The sequence below is a fragment of the Nyctereutes procyonoides genome, unplaced genomic scaffold, assembly GCF_905146905.1.
Source record: "Nyctereutes procyonoides isolate TBG_1078 unplaced genomic scaffold, NYPRO_anot_genome, whole genome shotgun sequence".
NCBI classification, from domain to species: domain Eukaryota; kingdom Metazoa; phylum Chordata; class Mammalia; order Carnivora; family Canidae; genus Nyctereutes; species Nyctereutes procyonoides.
In genome coordinates, this window is record NW_026575041.1 from 17,095,922 (window position 1) to 17,108,153 (window position 12,232).

General features: G+C 34.8%; 1 protein-coding gene and 1 pseudogene across 3 annotated transcripts in view; both read left to right on the plus strand.

Annotated features, from left to right (window-relative positions):
* NAALAD2 (N-acetylated alpha-linked acidic dipeptidase 2) overlaps positions 1 to 12,232 on the plus strand; it is a 59,780-nt gene that overhangs the window by 37,554 nt on the left and 9,994 nt on the right. For 2 of the 3 annotated variants that reach the window (XM_055320313.1, XM_055320315.1), the window contains 3 exons: positions 744 to 1,008; positions 3,444 to 3,525; positions 4,072 to 4,164. In XM_055320313.1, coding sequence (XP_055176288.1) covers positions 744 to 1,008; positions 3,444 to 3,525; positions 4,072 to 4,164 — 440 coding nt within the window. Of the gene's footprint in view, positions 1 to 743; positions 1,009 to 3,443; positions 3,526 to 4,071; positions 4,165 to 8,409; positions 12,197 to 12,232 lie in introns of those variants that run through there. The other variant, XM_055320314.1, reaches the window with a different exon arrangement.
* On the plus strand, positions 9,946 to 10,022 carry LOC129506831 (U4 spliceosomal RNA; annotated as a pseudogene).

Sequence of the window (12,232 nt, forward strand, 5' to 3'; positions counted from 1 at the left end):
AGAATATGACGAAGGACAGAGATGAAAGCCAAAGCAGCTCCAAAGTAACCCAAAACAAGTGCATAAATCTGTATAATACTCATTAAACTTTTACATTCTGTCATCAATCTGAACAAAGTTATCTAGTTTCTAAGACCTTGTGGATTAAAAGAGTATTAAGAGACTGAAACGGGATTCCTTTTAGTGATACTAAAAGCAAAAGAAAATCTTACTCTTAGAGCAAAGTAACAGACAAAAACTAAATTTAGGAAAGGCAGCCCTAAGAAGTCAAAAAATATTTATATAAAATACCCCTTTGTAATGATTTATAATGGTAGCCCATAATTATGTAATAAAGGGTAAATGGCATTTGGTTATACTGTTCGGAAAGGCAGAGAAGGTGCTTAGATACTGAATTCCTCAACTGTACAGATCTTAGCCACCCAGAACCTTTCGTATCCAATTGATAATTTTATGTGTTAATATGCAATTTGAGGATGTACTCCTTAATTTCAGTTATCAGAAATAAAGACAACTTTCAGGAAGTATTTTGAATGATTACATGAATTATAAAGCAGTTAAATTTTAAGCTGGTGATAGTGTTATAGTTAGATTTCAACTTTTTTTTTTCTTTTTTTGCTTCATCGTGATAAAACTCAGGGTGCCACTTAGTATTATTTTTTTCTGCACTTATGATTACATCAGTCCTTTGAGTATTTGATGTTTGTCTATATTTAATACCTGCCCTTTTTCTCCCCTCTCAGAAAACAGAAAAGTACAGCAGCTACCCGGTATACCATACGATTTATGAGACGTTTGAATTAGTAGAGAATTTTTATGACCCTACATTTAAAAAACAGCTCTCTGTGGCTCAGTTACGAGCAGCACTGGTTTATGAGCTCGCAGACTCTAAAATCATTCCTTTCAATATTGAAGACTATGCAAAAGCTTTGAAAAACTATGCAACAAGTATCTACAATTTATCTAAGAAACATGACCAGCAATTAAGAGACCATGGAGTATCATTTGGTAAGAATGGCTGGGTATTTTATAATCTTCAAGTTAGAGCTTTAAGATACGGTCTCCTCTTGTCATCACTGTATACACTCATTCTAGAATATATCCCGGTGTTTTGCTAAGTTAGTGCTACAAACATTGGGTTGGCAAAGATTTTCCCTTTATTGCTGCCTTTAAAAATATTTTTACTGTTAATATGCTAAAAATACAATACTACACAAAGATGGGAAAACAGAAAACCAATTGCACTATGTAATTATCATTATTATTGTATATATTTTCCTACATGGTCTCAAGCATTCTTTCATTTTATAATTTATATAAGCATTTTGTAGTTACTGTTCTATACAATGTGCCTCCTACAAAGCAGGGATGAAATGTAGTGCTGTAGTACTGAGTCTGGAAATAGTTACCCAGTTCAAATCTTGGCTCTAACTAGTATTTAATCACTGTGTGATGTTGGGAAAGGTACCTGATCCCTTTCTTATCAGTTTTCTTACCAGTGAAAATATAACCTGTTTCCAAGACTGCTGTGGGTGATGCAGTTGGCTAATATATAGAAACAATGGTGCCAGGCACTTATGCTTATGAATGTTACCTACTAGTAGGGCTTTATTGTAACCATTTTTTTTTAAATCTGGAAATACACATTCTTAGTATATACCAAAATTATCAAATATGTATTCAGTGTCTACCATCTACGAGTTATGATGTGTTATTTCTTGGGAGGATATAAGGATGTGTAGAATAAGTTATTGTCCTCAAAGAGTACAGAATCTCATGTGAGGGAGATGACCAAATGCCAGGACAAGTTCTAGTCGTATACAGAGAATACTATAGGAACACAAAGAGGAAGTACAGAGTAGTCAGTAATGGCTTTTGAATATTACCACATCCATACTAGTCATCTTCAAAGTTATGATGAGCAACAGGTACTAAGGTCTAGATAAAATGATGCAAAGAAAATTAAGGAAATTGTGTTTATTTCAATTGGAGAATCTTTGTAATGCTAGGGCAAGTGAAGAGAAATTAAATGGGAGAAATAAGGAGAGCCCACAGCACTAGGGACATTCATAGTTCTATGGCTATCCAGCATCGAATTCCTTTCCTAGATGCCCTGATTTTCTTTTGGTTAATTTTTATCAATTGAAGTCAGCATCCAACTGAGAGAAAGCACACAAAGTGGAGGGACTCTGTTTACACAGGGTAATTAACCTAGTCTCTCTTGTTACCTAACTCCTCCTCTCCCATGTTGTCAAACTCTCCATCTCATTGGTGATGCTCCATCTGCATTAACCACTCTTATAATTTTCTATCTTATAAACATTTCTTCTACCTAATGTGTCCTACTTCATTCCCAGTCAAAATTCTTCGTTTAGTGCCAGGCAAAAACAGTACTGGAGAAAATGTTTTAATAAAGGGTTGGTGGATGGGATGGATATAATAATCCATCCAGACACTTCCTGTCTCTAGTTCTTTTCTTCCTTCTACCATTCCAGTGCACGGTCTTCCTACTACTCTACTGAAAATGCTTATGCTGAAGTTATCATTCATCTGTGTGAATACCAGGAATACATTTCATTTATCCATCTGGACTCATTGTGGTTCACTGGAAATTTAAAATTCCTTCCTCAGCACTTTAGCCTCCATAATATCTATTACTATATTATTTGTTAGTTTTAAAAACAGCAATAAAAATGAGAGCTTAATGATTGTCTAGGACAAAAACAGGACTTCTCTTTTATACCGAATACACTATTTACTAGCTGTGTGATCTATCAGAAGTCCTATATCTAGAAGTACAGTGCTTTATCTGTAAAATGAATATTGTATCCCTTGCATCCCAGGATTAATGAAAAGAAGGAAATTAGTAATTTGTTAATGTTCCATTTAGAAAAGATGGAAAATGATAAATAGGTGGTTTTAATAAAAAAAATACACAGAGAACCTTCTCCCTTTCCTTAGAATTTTTGTACACTAAGGAAAAAGCTTTCCCAGACGAAACCAGATCCTATTTGAGTCCACATATGCTGGCTCGTCACAGGTTGCCTTTAAACATGACCTTACATGCACTCTTTACAAAGAGGGATTAACTTTAGCCTGTATTAACTGCAGGAATATAGCTCATAGATAGCTGTACCTAGTATCTAGCATATATATAAGTTGTACCAATAAATATATATTAAATGAGTACATGAACGATGCATTTCTGGTAAATCATGAGTTAAAAGATTTATGTCCTAGACTCTTAAAAGTTCTTTCCTGAAACACCAATGTAGACATTTTCTATTTTGTATGTTTTGTTACAGTATTTTCTGGGAATTTCCATGATCTACAGGAAGGCTCAAAATTGTTTCAGTGTCTACTTAATCATATAAACCTGGAATGGGGAGGGCAGGAAATAAGCAATTAGTAATTTACCTTCCACTTTTCTATTTTTAAAAAAGATTCTTTATTTTCTGCTGTGAAGAACTTCTCAGATGCTGCTTCAGATTTTCATAGAAGACTTAGACAAGTTGATCTTAATAAGTAAGTTTCAAATTAGAATAAGCTTTCCACCACCCATATTGGCAGAAAGATGTATCCTTCATTTTGAGAGGCTTCTCTCCCCCCTTGGGTTGTAGGAAAGCCCAGAGAACTTATGCCCAAAAAGAGTTGGCAAATTTCAAGTGTGAAAGGGGATTCCCTGCCCCTGATGTGAAACTATCTCCTACTCTTCTTGCAAACCACTGCAACTTTCCTTCATTTGTTGTTGTTCAGCCTTTATTCAGTGTAACGAAATGGCTTATCAAGAACTTGATGGTACACCCAATCTGCCTTTTTGCAGGCCAGGCTCTCTTCTTAGGAAGAAATAATCTTTCTGTGGTCTTGAAAAACAAATCATTTCCAATAGGTCTGTCTTATTATAATAGAAAGATGCCATTATATGTATTATATGCATTAAAGCATTACTGTTAATATGCATTTTCTCAATCTATTGATTTTAGAAGTTTATTTTTCCATGCTTTATCCTGTATTATTTTAAAATATAGTTCCCTGGGAAGGGTTATACTTATCTGTTTCTTATTTTCAAAGTCCTATTGCAGTGCGAATCATGAATGACCAATTGATGCTCCTGGAGAGAGCATTCATCGATCCCCTTGGTTTACCAGGGAGGCGGTTCTATAGGTAAGGAAGCAACACCTATTTCTCTAAAGGACATTAAATACTTGACCAAAACCTGTGTGGTTTAAACTCTTTGTCATTAGATAAATCGAAGGTGAAGATGTATGCTGAGAGGAATATGAGCTAGATTATTTATAATACTAAAAGTTGTATCAGAAAAATTCATGTTTGTTTTGCTGCAAATGTAAATGAAAAATGGTAGTTGAAAAATAATTCAGTGTAAGAAAATCTAAAAGCTATAGAATCTTAAAGGGAATCTTATGACTTAGGTAGGTCAAACTTCTGTTAATCTTTTCTGTATCATCTGAGATAAGTAGCTATCCAGCCTCTGAATCTTCCAGTGATAGGAAGTTTACTACCTCACGAGGAAGTCCACCCCATCTTTAGTAAGGTCTGTATTAACAAAGTTTTCTTCATAGAGATTGTTTTCCTTGTAATGTTCTTTGTCCCTGTTCAGCCCTCAAAATCAAATACGATAAATCCAGATCTATTTCCATAGAATAATTTAGGTTTATGAAGGTGGCTGCCACACTGAAGAAACGTCTTTTTTTTTTTTATATTTATTTCTTCATGAGAGATACAGAAGAGAGGCAGAGACATAGACAGAGGGAGAAGCAGGCTCCATACAGGGAGCCCGATGTGGGACTTGATCCCAGACTGTGGGATCATGCCCTGAGTTGAAGGCAGACGCTCAACTGCAGACCACCCAGGTGCCCCTTAACCTTTAATTGTAAGCACAGGGTTTTAGAGCCAGGCTCTGGCTCATGCTAAGTAACCTGGGCAAAATACTTACCTAAACCTCAGGCTCCTTAGCTATAAAAGGAGACTCTAATTGTTTTCACCGCAAAGGTATATACATTGCAGGCATGTGGAAGATTTAACTCAGAGGCATTTACTCAGTAAATGGCTATTTTTATAAAGTGATAAATAATACTACTTTGCATTACTTATTAATACAAATAACCATCAATTAAGTATTTACATGGCAAAAAGCTGAAAGCAAATTTACAGATTAACCCATTCTTCCTTGTATTAGTCTATTATTCAAAAGCAAAACATCTTTTTCTCAAAATGAATGCACTCTATAGAAGCTTATAAGATAAAAAAGGACTGTGCTCTTTCTGTAATGCACTTCTGTAATGCACTCCCAGCAATTTGCTATTCTTGTTAAAGAAAATACATGTGTATATATATCTATATATTTATTCATTTCTATTTCAATAGGACCATATATTATTTTGCATCTTGCTTTTTCATAACAATTTATCTTAGAGATCTTCCCATGTCAATATATAGTTTTAGCTCTTATCTGACATATAATGTTCCTCTGTATGGCATATTTTATATATATATATATATATATATATATATATATAAATTTTTAAAGTCGTTGTTGAGTTTTTAATTTTTTCCCCCAATTATTTACTATTATGAAAAAGTACTGCCATCCCTTAGTATGTCCCTGTGTCCTATTTGAACATTTGTCTTAGTATATGGATTTCAGGATCAAAGAGTAAACACATTTTTAAATGTAAGTATTACATTATCCCTCCAAAACACTGTATTTTAAAAATATATTTGGAATTATTACCTGAATATTAAGACTATTTTCTAAAGTCAAGGCAGTGCAAGATAGGCAGTATGTGAAGATCCTAAACTCACCAACTCCCATAGACACACTTAAGCTGCAACTACATATGGAACCATTTCCTCTGAAAAGACCTGAAAACTAGCTGAACCCCTTTCTGTCAAGTAAGAAAAAGGCCATACCAAAGAGTAGGAGAGAGTCTGAGAACTGCCATAAACCCGAGGTTCTCCCTTGAGGAGTGAAGGGTTCATACCTCAAATAGGGCATGCCCCAGTTTGAGCGTATATCCCAAAAAGGATTTTATACTTTTGTCAGATACCCTGATTTTTACAGCTTCTGCCAGAGGATACCGGCACATTGTCTGGCTCTGGTGGCCAGTAGGGCAATGCTTACAGGTTCTACAGGCCTGAAACCAATGAAGAAAAAGGTCATAAACAGCAACCCCTAAGGCACAGCAAAAGGCAACAAGACCCAAGCAGCCCAGTCTTCCAGTGAAAAGATGTCTTTAAGTTTACTAACATGGACAGCCTTAGGGGCAGGTGTCTAATTAAATACACTTCTAAGGATTAACTGTAAACCTTACCAGAGACCTGGAGGGCAGGTACTATCTTTTGTGCTCTACTCTGTCTGTTCCAGAGCACCAACATCTTTTGGAGGGGAGCTCTTACTCCCTGGTTTCTATGGCTGCCACCCAAAGAATACCCTGTGGTCATCTGGCTCCGGGGGCTAGAGGGGCTTATGTTGCTGGGCCTCATAAGGCTAAAACCACCAGAGAGACAGTGCTTGGTAGGCTGTAACCCCCATGCCACTGCACAGAGCAGACTAAAACATGTATCCCTCTTCTTTTTGTAAAAGAAGGCTATTTTACTTATCCTTGGAGCTTCAACCTGAAGGGCAAGCTTCAGATCTGGCGCTTATATTTGGAGACCTATGGAAATGCAGGTTGGGGCTCTTCCTTACAACAGCTTGCTGGTATATCCATAATGCAGCTTATATAACTCATCTGGAGCCCAGTTTTTACTACTGTGTCTAAGGGACACCTCCTTATCACTTGGCTCTGGTGACCACCACAGCTTACTTATGCTTGCAGTCCCACAAGATCAAACATTTGCATCCTTTGGAAGCCAGACCCTCAAGCAGCAGACTTTAATCACCCTGAATTTAATTCCTGACTGAGATATTCCCCTTTGGTACAGTGACAGGTCTTGGAAAACCCTCAACTACCAGGACCTATTAAAAATAGCCTGCTTGGACAGTCACAAAAGTTTGAGATACAAATGAGATAAAGCAAGGTTGGATGAAAAGGTTCATCTACACCAGGCCACTCCTTCAATACCAGGAGAAGTACTGTTTCATTTAATGCACAGAAACCAACACATAGTACAAAAAATAAACATAGGAATATGTTCCAATGAAAGGTAAATCCACAGAAAAATAATCTTAATGTAACAGGTAAGTAATCTACCTGATAAGAGTTCAAAGTATGGCCATAAAGATGTTAACCAAACTTGGAAGAATGGATGAACGTAGAAGCTTAAAAAATAATTAGAAGTTACAGAGCTGAAGGACACAACTGAACTGAAAAGTATACTAGAGGTGTTTACAGCATCCTAGATGAAGAAGAAAGGATCACTAAACTTGAAGACAGGGGCTAGAATTCACCCAAACAGAGCAGGGGGGTGGGGGGGAAACCACCCCAAAAGCTTAAGGGACTTATAGGAAAACATCATTTCCAGTACAGGAAGAGAAAGGGACTGAAAACTTCCCTAACCTAGAGAAGAAAACAATCATCTAGATCCAGGAAGCCCATAGATAATTCCAAATAAAATGAACCAAAAGAGAGCCACACACATTATAATTAAAATGCCAAAAACAAGGAATCTTAAAAGCAAGTGAAGAACTGCTTATTATATACAAAAGAGCCTCCATAACCCAATCAGATTTTTCAGCAGGAACTTTGCAGGTCAGAAAGGACTGGCAAGATTTTATCACTTTGATTATGTAAGACATCCAAACCAAGAATACTCTATCCTGAAACAACACTCAGAACTGAAGGAGAAAGAGCATTCCAGACAAACTAAAGCTAAAGGAATTCATTACCACTAAACTGGCCTTATAAGAAATGGTAAAGGAAGTTCTTTAAGCTGCAAAGAAAAGGTGCTAATTAGTAGCAAGAAAACAGAGTGAAAATTTTACTAGTAAACATTATAGTAACGGTAATGGATTAAATAATATGAAGGTTAAGACAAAAGTTGTAAAAGTATAACTACAATAATAAGGGATGCACAAAATTAAGAGGAAGTAAAATGTAACCTCAAAATGACACGGTGGTGGGGTAGATAAGAGTTTTAAAAATGGAGAGCTTTAGAATGCCTTCGAAGTTAAACTGTAACATTCGTTAAAGTCTACTTTAAATTGATACATTGTCATAAGGTAAGGCTCCAGTAACCACATGCCAAAAAGCTGCATAGGCATACTTCTGGTATACTGCAGATTAGGTCAGATATCTGCAATAAAGCAAGTCAAATGAACTTTTTGGTTTCCTAGTACATATTATGTTTATACTGTATATGGTAGTCTATTGAGTGTGCAAAGCATTTCTAAAAACAAAGTACATATTTTAATTACTTCATTGCTAAAAATGCTAACCATCTTTTAAGCTTACAGGTAGTTGCAATCATTTTGCTGGTGGAAGGTCTTGCTTTGACATTAATGACTGCTGACTGATCAGAGAGTGGTGGTGCCAAAGGCTGGAGTGGCTGTGGCAGTTTCTTAAAGGAATACAACCATGAATTTTGTCATATCGAATGACTCTTCTATTTACAAGATTTCTTTGTAGTATGCAATGCCATTTGATAAACTTTTATCCACAGTACAAGTTATTTCAATACTGGAGTCAATTCTCTCAAAGTATGCTGTTGCTTTTTTACCTAAGTTTATGTAATAATCTAAACCTTTTGTTGCCACTGTTGAATCCACTGTTCATTCTTTACAGCATCTTCACCAGGTGTAGATTCATCAAAAGTAATGATTTTCTTTTGCTCACCCAAGAGCAGCAACTCTTCTGTTACAGTTATCTTGACTATAGCAATTAAAATATGATCATGAAAATTAAAGCCAGTAATCATGAGCAGAGATGCAAAAATCTTCCACAAAATAGTAAACTGAATCCAATAATATAAGGATCATTCACTGTGATCAGGTTAGATTTATTTCAGGGGTACAAGTGTCTCAGTATCAAATCAATTTTCTGGATAGGCCTCCTTGGGCAAAAATAAACTGAGTATTACACTAAAAAAGCTTTTGTGCAGTAGTGGAAACCATTAACCAAATAACAAGACAACCTACAGAATGGGAGAAGATATTTGCAAATGATATATTCAAATAAGGGGTTCATATCTAAAATACTAATCGATGCCACTCAAAACACCTTAATAATCGATTAAAAAATGGGCAGAGAACCTCTATTTTTTCCAAAGACAACATACACATGGCCAAGAAATTATGCAATAAAAGGGTCAAACAAAAGGGTCAAATACTTTTGACATTTGTAAGTATTTATGCACCCAACATAAAAGCACCTAAACATATCAATTATTAGCAGACTGAAAGAGAAATAGCAATACAATAAGAGGAGACTTAAATGGCTAGCTTCTAGACCAAAAAATAAAAAATAATAAAAAAAAAAAAACCAAAAAAAACCAACAAACCACCATGGAGACATTAACCTTAAATGACACATTAGACCATACAAAACAAAAATATGTATACAGAACATTCCATCCAAAAACAGAATACACATTCTTGAAGTGCACGTGAAATACTCTCCAGGATAGGTCCTATGTTATGCCAGAAAACAAGTCTTAATGAATTTAAGAATGAAATAATGAAATACCCAGCATCTTTTCTGACCACAGTGGTATGAAACTAGAAATCAATTACAAGAAGAAAAGTGGAATACTCACAAATAGGTGGAAATTATTCTACTAAACAACCAATGGTATCAAAAGACAAAAAAATGCCTTGAGAAAAATGAAAATGGAAATACAACATGGCAAAATTTATGGGATACAGCAAAAGCAGTTCTAAGATTGAAGTTCACGAGCAATGAATACCCTACACCTCAGGAAAAAAGTAAAACTCTCATGCAACCTAACATCACACCTCAAGGAAGTAGAATGACAAATGCAAAAGTTAGCTTTGCACAGTGGCAGTATTGTAGCCAATTAGTTTTATCTGAGGCACGATTATTGCTAATTGAACACAAAAGTTGGAAGGAAATAACTAAGGAAATCAAGAAGTAGAAAAGTTCAAAGAGGTGAAGAACTGACCGAAAAGATGAAATTTATAAACCATTCACTGGATTCACCAAGAAAAGAAGAGAAAGGGTCAAATAAATGAAGACATTACAACTAATACCATGGAAATAAATAAGAGACTATTACCAACAATCATATGCCTACAAATTGGACAGCCTAAGATATAGGCAAACTTTCAGAACTGAATCACAAAGAAATGAATATGGAAATAGAAAATGTGAATAGACCAATTATCAGTGAGATTGATTTAGTAATCATAAACCTCCCAATGAACAAAAGTCCAGGACCAGATGGCTTTACTGATGAAATCAAACACTGAAAAAATAATCAGTATCAATCCTTTCCAGATTCTTCCAAAAAGTCAGAGAGGGAACACTTCCAAACTCCTTTTAAAAGGCCAGCATTACCGTGATAGGAGAATCAAACAAGGATGTCAAAAGAAAATTACCAGCCAATATGATGAACATAGAAGCAAAAATCCTCCACAAAATTTAGCCAACTGAATTCAACAATATATTAATATCATGAACCACAAATGGGATTTATTCCAGGGATACGTAGATGGTTCAATATCCACAAATCAATGTTATATATATTACATTAGCAAAATGAAGTCTTTAATAGATGCAAAAAAAGCATTTGACAAAATTCAACATCCATTTTTATTAAACAGTCAAGGAGAAGAAATGTAACTCAATAAAGGGCACATATGACAGATCTATAGCTAATATCCAATTTAATGGTAAAAAGCTAAAAGCTTTTCCTCTAAAATCAGGAACAAGACAAGGAAGCTTTTTCTTGCCACTTCTTTTCAACACAGTATTGGTAGTCCTAGCCAGAGCAATTAGGCAAGAAAAAGGCATTCATACTGAAGTAAAACCATTATTTGCTGATGACTTTATATGTAAATAAACCTAAGGAATCCACCAAAAACCTGTTAAAATGAACAAATTCAATGTAAAGATACAAAATTAATATACAGAAATCTATTATTTCTATTCGCTAATAATGGCCTATCAGAAATAGGAATTATGAAAATAATTCCGTTTAAAGTTGCATCACAAAGAATAAGAATTTAACCAAGGTGAAAGGTCACAGGGGGTATTAGATGCCAATTCAAGGATTCAAACCAGGTTTGTACAGTCTTTATATTTTATCTCTAGTTTTTTTACTCTTGCTTTTACAATTCTGTGGTAGAGGGAATGTATATTAATGAACAGCTATAACTTTTATTTGTAGTAACTCATATGTAAGTCAAAATATCAATGTTTATGAACAGTTCAGCACATATACTGGCTTTAGTAAAGAAAATTCCTTTGAGGTTATATTATTTAAAAGCCAAGAGCAATGAATCTTGATGTACTTTGGATAACTGAAATGATTTGCGTTATAAGATTAATATTGACTTACATAGTTTCAGTATTCTCCGTAGATTTACATCTCGAAGCTGTAGGATTTGACTGTTGGACCTAATTCCTGATAAGTGTTCAATAAAATATGTCCCTTTCTGAAAGGCAGAATTCCAGAGTTCTGGAATTGATTTCTTCAGGTACTTATGAGATGAAATGGGAAATCAATGGCAAAACTGTCCTTTTAGATCAGAAATTAAATGTGTCTGCAGGCAATTCATATATAATTCCTTTAACTCTGTGGAATGGACTTCATTATCCTTACCATTTATATTTTGGGATTACAAGCGCACTGATTTTTAATGTTCTAAAATACTGCAAACAAGTGTTATTTTTGTTGAATTTCTTAAAAAGGCAACACAGATATATTTTAGTTTCCTCTCCCATTATATATACCCATAAAACATACTTATTATCACGATGTGGGTAAATGCTGGCAGTCAGACAACTGATGTACACAACTTATATGAACTCATTTTCTTCTATTTGTATGGGTTGGCAACACAATTTGAGACTAATCTTAATGCATAGTCGGCTTTCACTGCTTAAAATTACACTATTACATAAGTAATAGATACATAAGTATCTTAAATCAATTATAGGTCATTTTGGAGTAAAAGAGTGAATGCCAGAAGGAGACATAGAATTCTTAAGATGTAGTCTAACAAAAGGGAATAAACAGAGAAGCATATAAAATGTAACTTATGATGTATATAGTCTTTAGCTCAACCTTTTTTTTTTTTTTTTTTTTCTAT